A 20,713-nucleotide genomic window follows, 5' to 3' on the forward strand; every position below is an offset into this window, starting at 1 on the left:
TTGGTTGACTGTTGGTGGCCCTGGGTGACAGTCGGGGGCCCTGGGTGACTGTCGGGGGCCCAGGGTGACTGTTGAGGGTCCAGGGTGACTGTTGGGGGCCCGGGGTGACTGCCGGGGGCCAAAGGTGACTGTCGCGGGCCCGTGGTGACTGTCGGGGGCCCAGGGTGACTGTTCGGGGCCCGGGGTGACTGTCGGGGCATAGCAGGGGGCGCCGGGGCCTAGCTGGGGACGCCGGGGCCTAGCGGGGGCCGCCGGGGCCTAGCTGGGGGTGCCGGGGGCCTAGCGGTGGGCGCCTGGGCCTAGCGGGGGCTGGGCAATGCGTGCCATGTACTGCGTGTGGATTGTCGGGGCATGCAGGTGAGTTGTCGGGGCCTGGCAGTGGTTGCCATGTACTGCGGGTGGGTTGTCAGGGCACGCAGGTGGGTTGTCGGGGCCTGGCAGTGGTTGCCATGTACTGCGGGTGGGTTTTTCTGTGGCAAGCGGGAGGCTACGATTACAGCATCGACTCTATCTCTCTCTTTACGTATTCTAATTTCTCTCTCTCTCTCTCTCTCTCTCTCTCCTAATCTCTCTCTCTTCTAATCTCTCTTTCTCTCCCCTAATCTCTCTCTCCTAATCTGTCTCTCCTAATCTCTCTCTCCTAAACTCTCTCTCCTAAACTCTCTCTGCTAATCTCTCTCTCTCCAATCTCTCTCTCTCATAATCTCTCTCCTAATCTCTCTCTCCTAATCTCTCTCTCTCCTAATATCTCTCTCCTAAACTCTCTCCCTCTCCTAATCTCTCTCTCCTAATCTCTCTCTCTCTCCCCATCTCTCTCTCCTAATATCTCTCTCCTAAACTCTCTCCCTCTCCTAATCTCTCTCTCCTAATCTCTCTCTCTCCTAATCTCTCTCCCCTAATCTCTCTCTCTCCTAATCTCTCTCTCCTTATTTCTCTCTCCTAAAAGCTCTCTCTCTCCTAAAATCTCTCTCTCTCCTAAGGTCTCTCTCTCTCCTAACCTCTCTCTCTCCTAATCCCTCTCTCTCCTAATCTCTCTCTCTCCTAATCTCTCTCCTTAACTCTCTCTCCTAATCTCTCTCTCCTAAACTCTCTCTCACCTAATCTCTCTCTCCTAAACTCTCTCTCTCTTCTAAACTCTCTCCTAATCTCTCTCCTAATCTCTCTCTCCTAATCTCTCTCTCCCCTAATCTCTCTCACTCTCTCCTAATCTCTCTCTCTCTCCCCTAAGGGCGTTCTCTCTCCTAAACTCTCTCTCTCTCCTAATCTCTCTCCCCTAATCTCTCTCTCTCCTAATCTCTCTCTCTCTGAATCTCTCTCTCTCCTAATCTCGCTCTCTCCTAAACTCTCTCCCCCCTAATCTCTCTCTCCTAATCTCTCTCTCCTAAACTCTCTCTCTCTCCTAATCTCTCTCTCCTAATCTCTCTCTCCTAAACTCTCTCTCTCCCCTAATCTCTCTCTTTCTCTCTCTCTCCTAATCTCTCTCTCCTAATCTCTTTCTCTCTGAAACTCTCTCTCTCCTAATCTCTCTCTGCTCTCTCTCTCCCCTAATCTCTCTCTCCTAATCTCTCTCTCCTAAACTCGCTCTCTCTCCCCTAATCTCTCTCTCCTAAACTCGCTCTCTCTCCCCTAATATATATATCTCTCTCTCCTAAGGTCACTCTCTCTCACTCTCTCTCCTAAACTCGCTCTCTGTCCCCTAATCTGTCTCTCTCTTTCTTTCTCTCTCTCCTAATCTCTCTCTCTCACTCTCTCTCCTTCTCTTTCTCTCTCCTAATCTCTCTCTCTCCTAAACTCTCTCTCTCTCTCCTAATCTCTCTCTTAATCTCTATCTCTCTCTCCCTCCTAAACTCTCTCTCTCCTAATCTCTCTTTCTTTCTCTCTTTTTTTCTCTCTCTCTCTCCTAATCTCTCTCTCTCTCCTAAACTCTCTCCTCCCTCTCTCTCCTAATCTCTCTCTCTGCTCTCTCTCTCTCCCCCTAATCTCTCTCTCCTAATCTCTCTCCTAAAATCACTCTCTCTCCCCTAATCTCTCTCTCTCTACTAAGCTCACTCTCTCTCCTAAACTCACTCTCTCTCCTAAACTCGCTCTCTCTACCCTAATCTCTCTTTCTTTCTCTCTCTCTCACTCCTAATCTCTCTCTCACTCTCCTAAACTCGCTCTCTCTCCCCTAATCTCTCTCTCTCTTTCTCTCTGTCTCTCTCTCTCCTAATCTCTCTCTCTCTCCTCATCTCTCTCTCTCCTAATCTCTCTCTCTCTCTCCCCCAATATCTCTCTTGCTCTCTCTCCCCCAATATCTCTCTTGCTCTCTCTCCCCCAATATCTCTCTTGCTCTCTCTCCCCCAATATCTCTCTTCTTCTCTCTCCCCCAATATCTCTCTTGGTCTCTCTCACCCAATCTCTCTCGCTCTCTCTCCCAATCTGTCTCGCTCTTTGCTACTCTCGCTCTCTCTCTGCGACTCTTGGTCTCTCTCTGCTATAATATTTTACTTTTTCAGTGTTGCTAACTTTATTGCATGATGTTTGTCAATCGTTTTTTCCTCCTCAAAGAAAGATTATTTCTTACCTATATACATATACATACACTAAAATAGGATATATATATATATATATATATATATATATATATATATATATATATATATATATATGTGTGTGTGTGTGTGTGTGAGGATGGATGTGTGTGTGTGTGGATGGATGTGTGTGTGTGTGTGTGTGTGTGTGTGTGTATGGATGTGTGTGGATGGATGGATGTGTGTGTGGATGGATGTGTGTGTGGATGGATGGATGTGTGTGTGAATGGATGGATGTGTGTGTGGATGGATGTGTGTGTGGATGGATGGATGTGTGTGTGTGGATGGATGGATGTGTGTGTGGATGGATGTGTGTGTGTGGATGGATGGATGTGTGTGTGTGTGGATGGATGTGTGTGTATGGATGGATGGATGTGTGTGTGTGGATGGATGGATGTGTGTGTGTGTGGATGGATGGATGTGTGTGTGTGGATGGATGGATGTGTGTGGGTGTGTGTGGATGGATGTGTGGATGGATGTGTGTGTGGATGGATGTGTGTGTGGATGGATGGATGTGTGTGTGTGGATGGATGGATGTGTGTGTGGATGGATGGATGTGTGTGTGGATGGATGTGTGTGTGTGGATGGATGGATGTGTGTGTGGATGGATGTGTGTGTGTGGATGGATGTGTGTGTGTGGATGGATGGATGTGTGTGTGTGTGGATGGATGGATGTGTGTGTGTGTGGATGGATGGATGTGTGTGTGTGGATGGATGGATGTGTGTGGGTGTGTGTGGATGGATGTGTGGATGGATGTGTGTGTGGATGGATGTGTGTGTGGATGGATGTGTGTGTGGATGGATGGATGTGTGTGTGTGGATGGATGGATGTGTGTGTGGATGGATGTGTGTGTGTGGATGGATGGATGTGTGTGTGTGTGGATGGATGTGTGTGTGTGGATGGATGGATGTGTGTGTGTGTGGATGGATGGATGTGTGTGTGTGTGGATGGATGGATGTGTGGATGGATGTGTGTTTGGATGGATGTGTGTGTGTGTGTGTGTGTATGTATGTATGTATGTATGTATGTGTGGATGGATGTGTGTGTGTCGATGTGAGGATGGATGTGTGTGTGTGGATGGATGTGTGTGTGTGGATGGATAGATTTATGGATGTGAGTGTGTGGAATGATTGATGCGTGTGAGTGGATGGACGGGTGTGTGTGGATGGACGTGTGTGGGTGTGTGGATGTATATGTGTGTGTATATATATATATATATGTGTGTGTGTATATATATTTACATATATATATATATTTACATATATGTGTATATATGTATATATATATATTTACATATATATGTGTATATATATATATATTAGGGATGAGCGAGTATACTCGCTAAGGCACTACTCGCTCGAGTAATGTGCCTTAGCTGAGTATCTCCCCGCTCGTCCCTAAAGATTCGGGGTCGGCGCGGGGAGCTGTGGGGGAGAGCGGGGAGGAACGGAGGGGAGATCTCTCTTTCCCTCTCTCCCGCCTGCTCTCCCCTGCTCCTTGCCATAACTCACCTGTCAGCTGCGGCGGCCCCCGAATCTTTAGAGACAAGCAGGGAGATACTTGTCTAAGGCACATTACTCGAGAGAGTAGTGCCTTAGCGAGTATACTCGCTCATCCCTAATATATATATTTATATTATGTGTGTATATATTCGTATGTATATATATATATGTATTAATTAGCTTTGAAATATATTTTTGGTTGCTCATGTAGTTATCTTCATGGCTTTTATTTTAACACCCACAACCCTTGCAAAAAAAAAAGGCTTTGATTTTGGACCATCAAGAACAATTCAGTGTGACCATAGACATTGCATATAATTACACAAACCAATAAACTGCAAATACTTATATCAATCTAAATTTTATTTAACCTTTTTTTTTTTGCGGCAAGTGTTCAAGTATGGACTTAAAAAATTTACTATCTGAATTCTTTTCTATTACACTATAGCGAAGCTAACTTTGGTGGATGTGTGTGTATTGATGAAATATATCGAAAGGGATAAATATAAAGTATTCTTTATCTGCTGTTGCATAGAAATATGTTTCAATAGCACAATTTTGCAACTATGATTTTGAGGGGGATAAGTAATTTTTGAAGAATCACATTTGTTTTTTTTCTTTTTTAAATTGGACCAGAAGTGGATCATTGATTTGTCACACTAGCATAATCTCATAGGTAAGCAAAATTCATATAAAAATTGCACCAACCTCCTGTTTGTGGAAATTGCAATCCTCCATGGACCCGTAGTTGGAGTTGTGCTTGGTGGTCAAAATTGCTGAATGCCAGATACTTGCATTTGGAATCCCGTTATTGGAAGCTATTTTAAATGGTAAGGTGTTCAACTATTATTTTTTTTTAAATCATCGATAGCCAATCACTAATTTTATCTTGTTTCATATTCACCACTGCAGATTTGACCAGTTGGCTGCTTGTCGGAGCGAGTGACGTAACTCCTCCACAGCGGTCTCTGGACTTTGGACAACCGTCTGATCGGACCTTTATCTAGGTAAGCTGGCCCCGGGTTGGTCAAGACACAAAGATGGCCAAGTCAGGCAATTCCCATTGTGATTGTTCTCTATTTTTCCTCCTTCTTCCACAGGACAGATTGGACCAGTTGGCTGCTTGTCAGAGCGAGTGAAGTAACTCCTCCTCAGTGGTCTCTGGACTTTGGACAACCGTCTGATCGGACCTTTATCTAGGTAAGCTGGCCCCGGATTGGTCAAGACACAAAGATGGCCGAGTCAGGCAATTCCCATTGTGATTGTTCTCTATTTTTCCTCCTTCTTCCACAGGATAGATTGGACCAGTTGACTGCTTGTCGGAGCGAGTGAAGTAACTCCTCCACAGCGGTCTCTGGACTTTGGACAACCGTTTGATCGGACCTTCATCTAGGTAAGCTGGCCCTGGGTTGATCAAGACACAAAGATGGTCGAGTCAGGCAATTCTCATTGTGATTGTTCTCTATTTTTCCTCCTTCTTCCACAAGACAGATTGGACCAGTTGGCTGCTTGTTGGAGCGAATGAAGTAACTCCTCCACAGCGGTCTCCGGACTTTGGACAACCGTCTGATCAAACCTTCATCTAGGTAAGCTGGCCCCGTGTTGGTCAAAACACAAAGATGGTCAAGTCAGGCAATTCCCATTGTGATTGTTCTCTATTTTTCCACCTTCTTCCACAGGACAGATTGAACCGGTGGCTGCTTGTCGGAGCGAGTGACGTAACCCCTCCACAGCGGTCTCTGGACAACCGTCTGATCGGACCTTCATCTAGGTAAGCTGGCCCCGGGTTTTCAAAGCCAAAACTGTCGGTGTGGCCATTCCAATTCTGATTTTTTTTTTTTCCTCTTTGTTCAACAGCGCAGATTTGACCAGTTGGCTGCTTGTCGGAGCAAGTGAAGTAACTCCTCCACAGCGGTCACTGGATTTTTGACGAAGCAGTTTACAATCTACCTCTACTCAGTAAGCAATCTTTATATTGTGTAATATTTGCTAAGCAATGGTTGACAGAACAGTAATGTCACGTTATGTTCTTTTTTTTCAGACTGCACCAGATAAGGTGTTCTAGTTTTTTAAAGAAATACCTCTAGATCAGGTACTGCCCTTTTTATTATTAGTTTAAAAAAAACTATTTCAAGGGAAACTGTATTAGCATAACATGTAGGGTATTATATATTTAATGAGCCTTTTTTTAAACTGCAGACCGGATACGTGGTTGCACATCGGAGACCAGTGTCGACTCCCTGGTTCACACTTGGAATCTTCTTCCGAAGTCACTGCAGGAGGGTGAGTAACTGCACCACAAATTCTTCCCAAACACAGCAGATCAGAGGTCTTTAAAACATCACTGTGCTCGTAAATTCATTTTTTTTAAAAAACAAACATATATATAAATACAGCACAAAAAAACCCAACATCACAATGCCGACCTGTGTGGTTCCTAGCTGCACCACCTACTGGAAGAGGGGTGGTGAAAATATTAGTCTACATGTTTTTCCAATAAATATGGATCGAACACGACTCAATATAATCAATGTTCACGAGTAGGAAAACAATAACCAGTATCACCGCTGCAGTCACCAAATCCTGGAAACAAATACCGCTTGGTTAGCCCCTGACAGTGCGGCACATGTAAAAGTGAAATCAGTTGTTCTGAATAAGAATTTGCTGAAAGACATCAGTCACCTATCCCATTTTCGTCATACTGGTGATTTGGAGATCTATCACGCCAGTGTGTTGAAATACAGACCCAAACGGATTCATTTTTTTTATGACGGAAAGATGGCTAGAACGCAACTTGCAGTCCTAGACCATAATTACAACGTTGGAAGAATGCAGTCTGTCAGAATACCAACGGGATGAGAAGATGGGAGCGAAGCCCAGAAGCGGTTCCGAGTTGAATACTCTAAAGCAAGAAAGGAGTGGACTTGGTATAGTTCTAATACAGGAAAGGAATGCGTCATTAGTAGAGATGAGCGAACGTACTCAGTAAGGGCGATTTCGCAATCGAGCACCGCGATTTTCGAGTACTTCACTACTCGGGTGAAAAGTACTCGGGTGCGCTGTGGGTGAGCGGGGGGTTGCAGCGGGGAGTGGGGGGAGAGGGAGAGAGAGAGGGCTCCCCCGTTACCCCCCACTCCCCTCTGTAACCCCCCACCCCACAGCGCACCCGAGTAGTGAAGTACTTGAAAATCGCGGTGCTCGATTGCGAAATCGCCCTTACTGAGTACGTTCGCTCATCTCTAGTCATTAGTCACAGCTTTAATCTCATTGGGTTAGAAAAAACATTACAGCATAGTGTGAGAATATATATATGAAATGTCCTTCAAATGTTTATTCCTCCCGACGTTATCTCTTCCTCCCTTGTGAGTTTGGATGGTCACAGCGTCTTATTAGCACGATTCGTTCTTTTCACAAATCTCAGGGCGTGGGAGAGTCTCTTCTGATAACGATTGTACCAGGCTTGGTTCTCGGAAGAATAGAAGCAAATCATTAGACACTGTACCGTATCTCCTACTCTAAAGCTATTTCTGCTTGAATTATTGTTTCACTATGCACAAGCTTATTTATATATTATAATGCTCCATTTTGTATCTAGCGGCCATTTTGAGACAGATTCTTCCATATTATGAGCCTGTACTTTCTCAATATAATCAATGTTCACGAGTAGGAAAACAATAACCAGTATCACCGCTGCAGTCACCAAATCCTGGAAACAAATACCGCTTGGTTAGCCCCTGACAGTGCAGCACATGTAAAAGTGAAATCAGTTGTTCTGAATAAGAATTTGCTGAAAGACATCCGCCACTTATCCCATTTTTGTCATACTGGTGATTTGGAGATCTATCACACAAGTGTATTGAAATACAGACCCAAACGGATTCATTTTTTTAATGACGGAATCATGGCTAGAACGCAACTTGCAGTCCTAGACCATAATTACAACGTTGGAAGAATGCAGTCTGTCAGAATACCAGTGGGATCAGAAGATGGGAGCGAAGCCCAGAAGCGGTTCCGAGATGAATACTCTAAAGCAAGAATGAGTGGATTTTGAAAGCTCTATATGAGCCTAAATCCATTGAATTTGCCATAGACATCACTCGAGAGATTATGCAATTCGCAAGAGGTGAGATGGCTATCTCCTGGCAATCAAAAGGCCAACAAATTGCCACGAAACATTGCACCGGTATTGAAACCCAGTGAACAGGAATTGATTCAAAAATTCAAAAGCCGATTTCCACCATAGATAGAAGATAAATTATTTTTGGTGCTCAAACTGAAAATTACAATAACTTAGAAAAAAAGCAAGAGGAAATGCGCAGTTTTTTCCATGTGCGTCTCAGTCCTCTTTTCCATGTGCGTCGCTGTCTCTTTTCCATGTGCGTCTCTGTCTCTTTTCCATGTGCGTCTCTGTCTCTTTTCCATGTGCGTCTCTGTCTCTTTTCCATGTTGGTTTTTTTTACATGTGCTTGCTTGTCCTTTATTTCCCTGCGCTCCAGCCCCTTATGAACTTCCAATTAGATTTGTTTTTCCTCTCTACCAATGTCCACCGTTTAGAGAAGCAAAATTTGCAACCAAACCAGTGTGTCTTTGTGGTCACTCTGTGCCTTTTGTGCATTTCATATGCATTGTCTGCATCAACAATACCCATGTTTGTCTGTGCCTTTTCCGTGAGCGTCTGTGCAGTGACTTTCCCATGTGCGTCTGTCTCTCAGCGTCTTCTTATTTTCGTTGGTGGACATGTGTACCTGTCATTGCACCTATGTTTTTCGGTCTACACAGAGCAAATATGGTTAGTTTTTATTTTACTTTCGAAACCATAATGTATATTTAATTTTTATCTTCCCTTAAATGAACGAGCCCCAGGATCACTGTGTCGTCGATTTGAATTACATTTCCCTTTAGTCATGTACTGCATTTGTGTACTCATCTGCAGTACATGCCTTTTTTTTTTTTACCGAAGATGAAAATGCTGCAATCAGAGATGGCGCCCTGCTCATCAACAGATTGTCCGTTCATTGTCACTGATTTTTTCGATGGATTTTCATTTTTTCCCCTCTTGGTTTTAATTTTCAAATTATTTTTTTGCTTCCTTTTCTGTTTAATTTTTAGTTAGGGGCTTTTTAAATTTTTTCAGATAGGGACTCGCAAGCTAATTAGGATCCTTGTCGTGGATTGCGAGCTTACGGTAAAATGACCAAATTAATGAGACATCTTGATAAATTTTCTCCTTTAAATAATTCAATTTGTCTTACAAAAAAACTTGTTAATTGGCCATTTTACTAATACCTCATTAATTTATTTTTTTTTAATTGAAATTAGAGTGATTGCATTTCAGAAAAAGGTTGTAAGAGCACATAATAAAAGAGAAGAGCAACACACAGATAGAATACACAATTTATATTCAATCACCTTGCATTACTGCTTGCTTTGAGTGTTGCATCCCAATGTCACCAGCACTCATGTAAGCAGCCGTGTCCTTCCCCCACTATAGAAAAGGCTAACACAATCGTCAGAATGAAACGTTGCACGCCTTTTATAGAAATAGTACTGCGACTTATTTGGGTTTGTATGTGTGAGATAGAGATAGAGATATATCTAACACACACACACACATATACATATTAGTGTGTTACAACATGAATATATGTGTGAGTATATACCTATGAGTACCTTTATGTTATTGTTTTTTAGACCAAGATGTTTAACTGCATATACACATACACACGTGTATATACATATAACATATATGTAACTGCAATACGATATATATAAGTACAGATATGTGATTATAGCATAGACGTTCAAAAACCGTGTAACATGCCTTTTAAAATTTTATTTCAGACATTATACATTTTACATATGAAAAGCAGTCAACCATAAACCTCAAGTGGAAATAGACCCCCCAAAAAAGAACTATAAATTTAATCCAAAGTCCAAATTGTTTTCAGCAAGGTCCATGTAGAATTGGAAACTTGTGTAGTCTTCTTCAGGACCAGGGTAAAGATTCCGGATTACTTTGATTACACATGCAGGTATTGGAACCCTATTGCGTTTGCCAAGGAATCCATGTATCCATGCGATATATGATCGATACGCGCCCACTCTCATATCCCTAAAAAAAAAGAAAAAGGAACTATGTTACTTTGCTATTGTTATTCACTCTTTTAATAAAGTCTAGACTAAAAATAAAATTAGAAAAAAAAAATGGATGAAACATTGATAATATCTTTTGTTTTTCATTGTTACGTTTGGCACAAAGTAAACACTAAATTTTTCTTTGGACATGTCTTACATTTTTTTATTTGAATAAACTTTCTTTTAAAAAAAAAAAAATCATTCTTGGTTTGTCTTTTGTGGTTTAAAAGAAAGTTTTAATAAATACCTATTGTTTGTTAGGTCATATTTTCTTCTGGTGAACATATAACAAAGTCGGATAGTGTGTTCAATGTTTTCGCGCAAAAGCGCATATTGTTCAAATAGCGGATGCTTTGTAATGCACATGCAGTCATCTGGCAAGATCTGAAGCACTACTTCCTGTTCTCTGCAGCACAGGCACTCGGCCACTGTCTTCATGGCCATGCACTGTCCGCATTGACACCACTTTGTATCTGAAAGTCTGCCATCTGGATCTTCAGTGGATCCTTCTGGTGTTCCCTGTGGATCATTTTGAAAACACTGTACACTAATTCCGTCCGCCATAGCATGCAGGCTGTCAACCAGTTGTTGTTGAACCTAAGAAAGGATTACATATTGAGAACACCGTATTATTGTATTTTTAAAAAAAAAGAAATGGAGAAATTAATCTTTTTATTGTGCGTGGGACAGAGAAAATGTTTTTTTCGGCCATCACATAATAAGGGGAATTGTCAATGAAAATAAATCACCATAATTCACACATGTATGGCACTTCAGCTAAGCACAATTAGAGCTATCAGCAGGCGGGAATTTTAAATCCCTGGCTGCTGATAGCTGAGAACTACAAAGACGGGGACACTGACAGAAGTGAACGCAGTGGCCCGGCAGCTGAAGGGAAACTTTTTTTTTCTTTTTTTAATTTTTGCTGCTATTTTAAATGGCTTGTCAGTGACCGGCCTATGAAGCCCTTCCCTGAAAAGCCATAGATGGTATGACGGGAGCAGGATTGTCTACTGCAGCTGTTATGTGTGACAGCTATGGTGGAGAACTGTAGAATTCCCTTTGCTGGATCTGCCACAGATGTGGCATATATAGCAGCAGGGAATTCTTTTTACTAGCGGGGATAAAGCAAACATTTGCCGCATGCAGCAGAGTTGTTGTTCATGCCCACGAGGGTCACAGCAGTGGCAGAGGGCCATTTTTTTTTTTTTTGCACTAAAATGTTTCTTTTTCAGGGAAGGGCTTATATGTAAAGCCCTTCCCTGAAAAAGACTGCAGTGGGCTGGCAGAGCATTGTTTTCAATGGAGCCGCTGGCAGCAGCCACGCCTCCATTGACAACAAGCACGCAGCTGTGTTCACCGGGCTTTTTGCTCGTACCTAGGTGCAGACGTGTATACACACCTAAGAGCGAACAAAACCCACCCGTGTGAACCCACCCTCAAACACAATCAATCTGCAAAGCACAACAAATAAAAATGAAATACGTAGGTGACAAATGTAGCCTTAGGCATGAGGAACAACAACACGTTCGGCCTTTCTTTTCAATAAAGCCCAAAACAATGATTTAAGTTTTAACACCTACCTCTGTATATTGCCTTTGGGGAACATCCTCAGCTTCATCCACATCCGAATAATCATCCTGCGGAAACAATCACCGATATAATCAGTATATTTTGTCAGCTCGGTTCTACGCAAAGGTTCAGAACAACAATCCCATTTGGAGCAAAGTCTTACTTCTTCAACAGTATCGCATGAAGAGTCTAGGTCAAATTCCATTTCATCCTCCAGATTCTCCATGATAGCGTTTCGATGTGACTAAAAAAATTAAAAGAAGCAAACATTAATTGCAATAGAATATCACTTATACCAATTGTTACAAATTCCCATCAGATATAGTTCTACTGTAGATAAACTGAAGGTCCCCTTTATTAGACCCCGGCCTCTTCCGATTGGCGCTCCCCTGTACAGTAATTTCCCCCGTGACCCCAGAGTGCGGCACAAAGTCACGTGACAAGTTTTCCTTGGATCAGTTTCAGTGTGAATCAACATTAGATGGGAAAATCCAGCGATCGGAGCGATTTCCAAAGGGGCCGGTCATCACTGCCAACCACGTGGGGGGGGGGGGTTGTTCTAATGTAACGGTGCGAATAGTATACCGAGAATGGCGCGATCGCAGCAAACATCCAGCGAAAGGGGGTCCTCTCGATAGAAACAACTCATCCCTGAAAGGGGTCGGAGGAGGATGTCAGGAATCATTCTGACCAACAGGCTGCACAGTCAGCTCAATACAACGCTGGAGTTCCAACTAACGTGTCCGAACGCACAACTCGCCGTTCCGCCACACGGAAGTTATAACAGTGGACGAGCAGTTCCAGCGCTATTGTGTCTAAGAGAAAAAGAAAGACTCCAGCGGGCTAAAGGGCGCAAAACTTGTATCACTGAAAGGCTAAAACGTGACTTGTCTAAACACTCGTTCCTTGTTTTTGTTTAGAGCTGAAATATCGTATCAACACTAAGTTCATAATGTTGCGCACAGAAGTGGTTGCAAAGAATATCACAGTATACATAACCATTACAATGGCACATACTGCAACAAATTATCCCCCTATTCACAATACCAACCATATAGTGCAATACCCATCGTACAGCGCAGCTATGGAGCTGAAGAACTCGGTAGTGACAGTAAGGCCTCCTCCCCACGGATGGATTTCGACCGCGTAATACGCGGCGAAAATCCGTCGCGTTGCCCGCAGCTATTAGGTTCTATTGAACCTAATAGCTCAATGCTCACGGTGCGGAATTCCGCACCGTTAAATCTCCCGTCCTCACCCGCGGCATGCTCTATTTGCCGCGGGTGTACGCGCGGCCGGCTTCCATTGCAGTCAATGGAAGCCGTCCGTTCACACTATCTTCCGCTGTAGCACAGTGGAAGATAGCGTGAAATCGCCTCTCCGCCTACCGCCACTGCGTCATATGAGAAGAATGAGAAGACACGCGGTGCACCGTGGGAGAAGACCCGCGGCGCCATCTTTAAAATGAAAAATATCTAACTGCAGAAAAGCTGCTCCAGGTTAGTGTGAAGCACGTTTGAAAAAGGATTTAATGTCTATTTTATGCCCTTTGCTCGCAAGGGGAACTGGGGAGAAACAGAAATTTAGTTTTCCCGCGGGACAACCCCTTTAAGTTCAATACCAGTAAAACTCTTTGAAACATAAAATTAGCAGCCATTTAAGCTTTTTGCCACTTTTCAAGTTTTGCAGAAAATGGGCAATTAGGAGGGGGGGCGTCCTGACGCCTAATAGGTTTACTACAACTGGCACAAATTATACTGCAAATGTATACTTATTCCTAGCAGCTGGAGATTCCAATTTCTAGCACACTGCCAGAGAAAGAAATCTCTCTTAACATCTTAACCCTTTCCAATCCACTGTCTGACATCTTCCAACATTCTGATTGAAGGCTGTACAGCTCCGATGTCGGAAGACGTCCAGCAGGGTATTCTTACTGTATCTTACTGGCCGCTTTGTTGTCAGGAGCCTCTCCGGCATGTCACATACTGCAGTACTGGATCTAGCCAGCAGATGGTGCCATTGTAAAATGGCAGAAAGAGAAAGCCCCCTACGAAACCCGGAATCCAAAATTGGATTGCAAAGCGTTAATGAATCTTTCTGGTAGAGCTGCAATACCAAACCTTACCACTGCTAAACAGACGGTGTTCTGAGCATCTTTTCATCAGCTGATCACCCCAGTGGAAGACCTTCATCTGCTATTGATGATCTATACTGATGATAGGTCAATCATTTTTGCCAAAGAAACCCCTTAAGGATGCTGCCCTTTTTTCCCCCCATTTTCGTTTTTTCCTCCCCCTCTTTAAAAAATTATAATTACTTTATTTATCCATCGACGTCGCTGTATGAGGGCTTGTTTCTTGCGGAGCGAGTTCTATTTTTCTATGGTGCCATTTAATGTACCACATAATGTACAGAAAAACATTTTAAAAATTTTAAGTGGAGCGAAATGGAAAAAAAAAAAAAAAATCCACCCTATTTAAGGGGTCTTGTTTCTACGTTGTACACACTGCAACAAATTGACATAAATTTATTCCACGGGTCAGTGCGATTACTACACCAAACTTGTATAGTTTTTTTTTTTGCTGTGCTACTTTTATTTTTGCAAAAATATTTTATTTTTTTAATTATTTTCTGGCAGGCATAACTTTTATTTTTCCGTTAACATAGCTGCACAAGGGCTCGTTTTTTGTGTGACATCCTGTAGTTTCTATTTGTACCACAGACCTATGATTTTTTCTTGGACAGGGTGACCACAAAAAAAAAAAAAAAAAGCACAATTTTGGTATTTTTTTTCTGACGACGTTCACCGTGCGGGGTAAATAATGTGTTACTTTGATAGATCAGGCTTTTACGGGCGCAACGATACCAAATATGGTTTTGTTTTAGATTCTAAGATGATAGTTAGATAGTTAGATAGTTAGATAGTTAGATAGTTAGATAGTTAGATAGTTAGATAGTTAGATAGTTAGATAGTTAGATAGTTAGATAGTTAGATAGTTAGATAGTTAGATAGTTAGATAGTTAGATAGTTAGATAGTTAGATAGTTAGATAGTTAGATAGTTAGATAGTTAGATAGTTAGATAGTTAGATAGTTAGATAGTTAGATAGTTAGATAGTTAGATAGTTAGATAGTTAGATAGTTAGATAGTTAGATAGTTAGATAGTTAGATAGTTAGATAGTTAGATAGTTAGATAGTTAGATAGTTAGATAGTTAGATAGTTAGATAGTTAGATAGTTAGATAGTTAGATAGTTAGATAGTTAGATAGTTAGATAGTTAGATAGTTAGATAGTTAGATAGTTAGATAGTTAGATAGTTAGATAGTTAGATAGTTAGATAGTTAGATAGTTAGATAGTTAGATAGTTAGATAGTTAGATAGTTAGATAGTTAGATAGTTAGATAGTTAGATAGTTAGATAGTTAGATAGTTAGATAGTTAGATAGTTAGATAGTTAGATAGTTAGATAGTTAGATAGTTAGATAGTTAGATAGTTAGATAGTTAGATAGTTAGATAGTTAGATAGTTAGATAGTTAGATAGTTAGATAGTTAGATAGTTAGATAGTTAGATAGTTAGATAGTTAGATAGTTAGATAGTTAGATAGTTAGATAGTTAGATAGTTAGATAGTTAGATAGTTAGATAGTTAGATAGTTAGATAGTTAGATAGTTAGATAGTTAGATAGTTAGATAGTTAGATAGTTAGATAGTTAGATAGTTAGATAGTTAGATAGTTAGATAGTTAGATAGTTAGATAGTTAGATAGTTAGATAGTTAGATAGTTAGATAGTTAGATAGTTAGATAGTTAGATAGTTAGATAGTTAGATAGTTAGATAGTTAGATAGTTAGATAGTTAGATAGTTAGATAGTTAGATAGTTAGATAGTTAGATAGTTAGATAGTTAGATAGTTAGATAGTTAGATAGTTAGATAGTTAGATAGTTAGATAGTTAGATAGTTAGATAGTTAGATAGTTAGATAGTTAGATAGTTAGATAGTTAGATAGTTAGATAGTTAGATAGTTAGATAGTTAGATAGTTAGATAGTTAGATAGTTAGATAGTTAGATAGTTAGATAGTTAGATAGTTAGATAGTTAGATAGTTAGATAGTTAGATAGTTAGATAGTTAGATAGTTAGATAGTTAGATAGTTAGATAGTTAGATAGTTAGATAGTTAGATAGTTAGATAGTTAGATAGTTAGATAGTTAGATAGTTAGATAGTTAGATAGTTAGATAGTTAGATAGTTAGATAGTTAGATAGTTAGATAGTTAGATAGTTAGATAGTTAGATAGTTAGATAGTTAGATAGTTAGATAGTTAGATAGTTAGATAGTTAGATAGTTAGATAGTTAGATAGTTAGATAGTTAGATAGTTAGATAGTTAGATAGTTAGATAGTTAGATAGTTAGATAGTTAGATAGTTAGATAGTTAGATAGTTAGATAGTTAGATAGTTAGATAGTTAGATAGTTAGATAGTTAGATAGTTAGATAGTTAGATAGTTAGATAGTTAGATAGTTAGATAGTTAGATAGTTAGATAGTTAGATAGTTAGATAGTTAGATAGTTAGATAGTTAGATAGTTAGATAGTTAGATAGTTAGATAGTTAGATAGTTAGATAGTTAGATAGTTAGATAGTTAGATAGTTAGATAGTTAGATAGTTAGATAGTTAGATAGTTAGATAGTTAGATAGTTAGATAGTTAGATAGTTAGATAGTTAGATAGTTAGATAGTTAGATAGTTAGATAGTTAGATAGTTAGATAGTTAGATAGTTAGATAGTTAGATAGTTAGATAGTTAGATAGTTAGATAGTTAGATAGTTAGATAGTTAGATAGTTAGATAGTTAGATAGTTAGATAGTTAGATAGTTAGATAGTTAGATAGTTAGATAGTTAGATAGTTAGATAGTTAGATAGTTAGATAGTTAGATAGTTAGATAGTTAGATAGTTAGATAGTTAGATAGTTAGATAGTTAGATAGTTAGATAGTTAGATAGTTAGATAGTTAGATAGTTAGATAGTTAGATAGTTAGATAGTTAGATAGTTAGATAGTTAGATAGTTAGATAGTTAGATAGTTAGATAGTTAGATAGTTAGATAGTTAGATAGTTAGATAGTTAGATAGTTAGATAGTTAGATAGTTAGATAGTTAGATAGTTAGATAGTTAGATAGTTAGATAGTTAGATAGTTAGATAGTTAGATAGTTAGATAGTTAGATAGTTAGATAGTTAGATAGTTAGATAGTTAGATAGTTAGATAGTTAGATAGTTAGATAGTTAGATAGTTAGATAGTTAGATAGTTAGATAGTTAGATAGTTAGATAGTTAGATAGTTAGATAGTTAGATAGTTAGATAGTTAGATAGTTAGATAGTTAGATAGTTAGATAGTTAGATAGTTAGATAGTTAGATAGTTAGATAGTTAGATAGTTAGATAGTTAGATAGTTAGATAGTTAGATAGTTAGATAGTTAGATAGTTAGATAGTTAGATAGTTAGATAGTTAGATAGTTAGATAGTTAGATAGTTAGATAGTTAGATAGTTAGATAGTTAGATAGTTAGATAGTTAGATAGTTAGATAGTTAGATAGTTAGATAGTTAGATAGTTAGATAGTTAGATAGTTAGATAGTTAGATAGTTAGATAGTTAGATAGTTAGATAGTTAGATAGTTAGATAGTTAGATAGTTAGATAGTTAGATAGTTAGATAGTTAGATAGTTAGATAGTTAGATAGTTAGATAGTTAGATAGTTAGATAGTTAGATAGTTAGATAGTTAGATAGTTAGATAGTTAGATAGTTAGATAGTTAGATAGTTAGATAGTTAGATAGTTAGATAGTTAGATAGTTAGATAGTTAGATAGTTAGATAGTTAGATAGTTAGATAGTTAGATAGTTAGATAGTTAGATAGTTAGATAGTTAGATAGTTAGATAGTTAGATAGTTAGATAGTTAGATAGTTAGATAGTTAGATAGTTAGATAGTTAGATAGTTAGATAGTTAGATAGTTAGATAGTTAGATAGTTAGATAGTTAGATAGTTAGATAGTTAGATAGTTAGATAGTTAGATAGTTAGATAGTTAGATAGTTAGATAGTTAGATAGTTAGATAGTTAGATAGTTAGATAGTTAGATAGTTAGATAGTTAGATAGTTAGATAGTTAGATAGTTAGATAGTTAGATAGTTAGATAGTTAGATAGTTAGATAGTTAGATAGTTAGATAGTTAGATAGTTAGATAGTTAGATAGTTAGATAGTTAGATAGTTAGATAGTTAGATAGTTAGATAGTTAGATAGTTAGATAGTTAGATAGTTAGATAGTTAGATAGTTAGATAGTTAGATAGTTAGATAGTTAGATAGTTAGATAGTTAGATAGTTAGATAGTTAGATAGTTAGATAGTTAGATAGTTAGATAGTTAGATAGTTAGATAGTTAGATAGTTAGATAGTTAGATAGTTAGATAGTTAGATAGTTAGATAGTTAGATAGTTAGATAGTTAGATAGTTAGATAGTTAGATAGTTAGATAGTTAGATAGTTAGATAGTTAGATAGTTAGATAGTTAGATAGTTAGATAGTTAGATAGTTAGATAGTTAGATAGTTAGATAGTTAGATAGTTAGATAGTTAGATAGTTAGATAGTTAGATAGTTAGATAGTTAGATAGTTAGATAGTTAGATAGTTAGATAGTTAGATAGTTAGATAGTTAGATAGTTAGATAGTTAGATAGTTAGATAGTTAGATAGTTAGATAGTTAGATAGTTAGATAGTTAGATAGTTAGATAGTTAGATAGTTAGATAGTTAGATAGTTAGATAGTTAGATAGTTAGATAGTTAGATAGTTAGATAGTTAGATAGTTAGATAGTTAGATAGTTAGATAGTTAGATAGTTAGATAGTTAGATAGTTAGATAGTTAGATAGTTAGATAGTTAGATAGTTAGATAGTTAGATAGTTAGATAGTTAGATAGTTAGATAGTTAGATAGTTAGATAGTTAGATAGTTAGATAGTTAGATAGTTAGATAGTTAGATAGTTAGATAGTTAGATAGTTAGATAGTTAGATAGTTAGATAGTTAGATAGTTAGATAGTTAGATAGTTAGATAGTTAGATAGTTAGATAGTTAGATAGTTAGATAGTTAGATAGTTAGATAGTTAGATAGTTAGATAGTTAGATAGTTAGATAGTTAGATAGTTAGATAGTTAGATAGTTAGATAGTTAGATAGTTAGATAGTTAGATAGTTAGATAGTTAGATAGTTAGATAGTTAGATAGTTAGATAGTTAGATAGTTAGATAGTTAGATAGTTAGATAGTTAGATAGATAGATAGATAGATAGATAGATAGATAGATAGATAGATAGTTAGATAGATAGATAGATAGATAGATAGATAGATAGATAGATAGATAGTTAGATAGATAGATAGATAGATAGATAGTTAGATAGATAGATAGATAGTTAGATAGATAGTTAGATAGATAGATAGATAGATAGATAGATAGATAGATAGATAGATAGATAGATAGATAGATAGATAGTTAGATAGATAGATAGATAGATAGATAGATAGATAGTTAGATAGATAGATAGATAGATAGATAGATAGATAGATAGTTAGATAGATAGATAGATAGATAGATAGATAGCTTCTTTTTTAAAACTTTTAAAGGGTTAACAGCTCCGATGAGTGGTGCTGCATATCGGGGCTGCTGGGAGCGGGTGTCGGCTGTAAGAAACAGCTGACACCCACATTATATGGAGCAGGATCCAAGCACAATCCCCTCCATAATATGTAAATGTACACCCTGTAGCATTAAGGGGTTAAAGTGCAATATGTGCCTAACATACCCACAGACTTGCGTTAGACAAATATGCAAAAACAATGCGGCATATTTACTTAGCGGTTCATACGCGCCAAACCTTTATCTTTTTAATGTTGACCAATAGCATACAATGTCATATATCTGGGACACATCACCTCCTTTCACCAAATGTGGCGCAAACCGTCTCCCCTATGTAACAGGAAATGGACTTCTCTCTTCTTCGGTGAACAAACTGTAACACTGGTGATCACGATTTTATGCAATGTGGCTCATGAGACGTCTGAGCATCAGTGATGCTTTTTCTTACAAATGCGTCGCGGTTACTTGCGATTTTCTCGCACGTTTTTCTTGCGGTAGACAATAGAAGTTTCTAATGTTAAAAACGCATTGCAAGAAATTTGAAGGTTCGTGCGATGCGATAAAATGGAGGCTCCATAGGAAAACATCGAAAAAGAATGGAATAACATACTGGCGGTGAAGGCGCAACACTAAGCTGGTTCAAAGCTGACGGTCCAGGATGCCTTGGTGGAAGCACCTCTTTATTTAACAACATAGAGAACCAGCAAGTGAATGCGCGCTTTGGGGGGGGGGGGGGTCGAGCCCCCTCGTCAGTCCGGCTGGATTAAACACGGCAGGAGGCCTGCGGGTGACACAACTCCAAAGGTTTTTGGATGTGCCGGAAGCCCAGGGAGGACAGATGTGCTTCACATACAGGGCTTTGGGCACATCCAAAAGCTAGAAGGCTTGTAGAAAGTCTGACGTTGAACGTTCCCTTCCACTAGGTGGCGCTGCAGAGCGTTTAAACTTATGAGGGACGCATGCGTACCGCAACGGAAACACATGAGAATCGCCTGGAAAGCGGTCCTTGCACAAAACCCCTCACATATGTGGAGCCCTAGCTTTTGCTGGCCGCTTCCCGCTTGTAATCTCTGGGCGGGTCCACATGTAACCGGGTCCCTATTTCCACACCACAAGCCGTGAAGAGCATTCCGCATACTCACCCCCATGTCTGAAACTCGCTGCCGGAAGTTCCACCCTTCCAGTTGAAATTTCCCACCGCAGGAAATCACTCAGCCAATGAGATTGTCCATCGAAAGCGAGGCCTGGAACTCGCG

At 39.1% G+C, this 20,713-nt stretch overlaps 1 protein-coding gene across 1 annotated transcript; it reads right to left on the reverse strand.

The window, feature by feature from the left end:
* Window positions 1-9,871: 9,871 nt before the first annotated feature.
* LOC136619838 (uncharacterized) lies at window positions 9,872-20,645 on the reverse strand. Its single transcript, XM_066594577.1, has 5 exons — window positions 20,600-20,645; window positions 11,944-12,024; window positions 11,792-11,848; window positions 10,456-10,805; window positions 9,872-10,185 (listed from the first exon to the last, which is right to left on the reverse strand). Exons 1-5 carry the CDS (start codon window positions 20,603-20,605, stop codon window positions 9,987-9,989), a joined length of 693 nt encoding a protein of 230 aa, XP_066450674.1. The 5' UTR covers window positions 20,606-20,645; the 3' UTR covers window positions 9,872-9,986.
* Between the last annotated feature and the right edge of the window lie 68 nt (window positions 20,646-20,713).

This window comes from Eleutherodactylus coqui, chromosome 3, assembly GCF_035609145.1.
Source record: "Eleutherodactylus coqui strain aEleCoq1 chromosome 3, aEleCoq1.hap1, whole genome shotgun sequence".
Classification (NCBI taxonomy): Eukaryota; Metazoa; Chordata; class Amphibia; order Anura; family Eleutherodactylidae; genus Eleutherodactylus; species Eleutherodactylus coqui.

Coding starts and splice junctions, on each gene's coding strand:
- LOC136619838 (XM_066594577.1), bottom strand. Junction 11,849..11,943: donor CATGCGATACTGTTGAAGAA/GTAAGACTTTGC, acceptor TTGTTTCCGCAG/GATGATTATTCGGATGTGGA. Junction 10,186..10,455: donor TATGACCTAACAAACAATAG/GTATTTATTAAA, acceptor CTTTTTTTTTAG/GGATATGAGAGTGGGCGCGT.